Source organism: Monoraphidium neglectum (assembly GCF_000611645.1).
Source record: "Monoraphidium neglectum strain SAG 48.87 unplaced genomic scaffold scaffold00493, whole genome shotgun sequence".
Taxonomy (NCBI): Eukaryota; Viridiplantae; Chlorophyta; class Chlorophyceae; order Sphaeropleales; family Selenastraceae; genus Monoraphidium; species Monoraphidium neglectum.
The window spans coordinates 8,244-10,083 of record NW_014013135.1 but is presented as its reverse complement, the minus strand read 5'-3'; the positions used below and the strand labels follow the sequence as shown (position 1 = coordinate 10,083).

At 67.2% G+C, this 1,840-nt stretch overlaps 1 protein-coding gene across 1 annotated transcript in view; it reads right to left on the bottom strand.

Moving 5' to 3' along the window:
- Positions 1–1,719, bottom strand: part of MNEG_3788 (hypothetical protein) — a gene marked incomplete at both ends in the record, with an annotated part of 5,487 nt that extends 3,768 nt beyond the window's left edge. The window contains 3 exons of the mRNA XM_014047735.1: positions 747–869; positions 1,138–1,221; positions 1,591–1,719. Of these exons, the coding sequence (XP_013903189.1) occupies positions 747–869; positions 1,138–1,221; positions 1,591–1,719 (336 nt within the window). The remainder of the gene's footprint in view (positions 1–746; positions 870–1,137; positions 1,222–1,590) is intronic.
- Between the last annotated feature and the right edge of the window lie 121 nt (positions 1,720–1,840).

Here is a 1,840-nt window from a genome sequence, read left to right as displayed (position 1 = left end):
GAAAGGCGGGGTGATCATCAGCGTTTCCTCGTGCAGTTGTGTTTATTGTGATGTGACTTTTCGGGGGGGCCGCCGCGGGGGGAAAGGGGTCATCACAGTGTGGGGTGGGCGGGTGGTGTGCGGACGCGAGGATTATGTGTGACATTGAAAGAGGTGTATGGGGGTGGTTGGTTGGGGTGCGGTGAGGGTGAGGGGGCGCAACACCCAGGACGTTGGATGGGCCCATTCCAGGGGGTACTAGGTGGGGTGGGGTTGGGGCGCGATGTGTCGCAGCTGCAACGCCTTGGCAGGTCAAGGGGGCCGCAGGGCCGCCCTCTAGCACGCTGGGCGACCCCTGAAGCTGCACGGAAGCTGCTTGTCGACGCCCTGCAGCCGCCATGACCGCAAACGAGGCGATCCATCCGTGCCGAGGCGCCGCCCCTGCTTCAAGCTAGAAAAGCTCAGGCAGGGCGACCCGACAGCTGGGCACGCCGTTCCGTCAGCCCTAAACCCTAAACCCCTCAACCCCGACCCAGCAGCTGAGCACGCAGATTTCAGCAGCCCACACCGCACACCGGCGCGCCCTCGCCGTGGCCCATTGTGCCGCGCCGCAAAAACAAGCCCAAGCGCAAGACACCCCTGATGGGTACTCAGGCGGCACGCGCGACACATGGGTCGCGGGCCGTCCGTTTTCCGCACGAATTGCACACCTCCGCCAACCAACCCGTTTTGATGCCGCCCACGGCAAAAGCCACCCAAGTACCCACCAGCTGTGTGCGCAGCAGCTTCACTATTGCAGGGCTGAGCTCCTCCTGCGCCACCTCCTCCCCCAGAGCCTCCGCAGCCACCGCGGCGACTGCCGGGAAGCTGCTCACCAGGCAGTTCAGGGCCTGAGGCGGTCGGCGGGACGGGGGTGGAGGAATGTGGCGGTGAATGGGGGGCCGATCGGACGCCGCCCAGAAACGATCCGCCAGCGCCACGTAAACCAAAAAGGCACCTCCCCACACCGCCCAAAACGGCGCCTCTCGTGCCAGCGCCGGCCGCACCCCAGAAAGAAGCCCCACAGTGTCGCCACGGGCCGCACCCCAACAAGGAGTCCCTATTGCCACCGCGGGCCGCACCCCAAAAAGGAGTACCTATTGCCGCCGCCGGCCGCACCTCGTCGCTGCCCTCCAGGGAGGCGAGGGCGAAGAACGTGTCAGACAGCTGCAGCCACGACCCCGCACCGACGTGCGCCAGGACCTGCGATTCGCATACGGGCATGCATCAGAAGCTGGACAACTTGTCAGGCTCACGACCTGGTGACAATGGTCCGAATCCATGCACTGCAATCAGCGCGCGCACGCGCCCCCTTGAGCTGCTGTCACAGAGTGCGGCGCGGCCGCTGCCTGCAAGCAGGAGGCCTTGCGCCACTGAAGGAGCTCCCTAAAGGTTTAGGGTTTAGGGTTTCAACCAAAACCTCAAATGCAATGCAATGCAGGCCGACGAGGGTTTTCAAGGCTGGAGGCGTCGCTTCAGCAGGCAGAAGCTGGCACGCGCCAACCCAGCTGCGCCCCCTCGCGTCCCGTCTGTCGCCGCCCTCAATTCGAACCCCGGCCAGCTTCCCCGCACCTTCCCCAGGTAGTACGCGCACGCCACCGGCAGCTCGACCGCCGCATGCCGAAACTCCGCCCCCTCCCCATCCGCCCCCTCCGCCCCCTCGGCCCCCTCCCCCGCGCGCCCCTCCCAGACCGCCGCCATGCCGGACCAGCGCCCCTCGCTTGACGCCACCCTCACGGCCTGCAGCGCGGGCGGCACCCTGGCGGTGGCCGCGAACGCGTCGAGCAGCGGGGGGCTGGGGGCGGCCGCCTCGGCGGGGGGG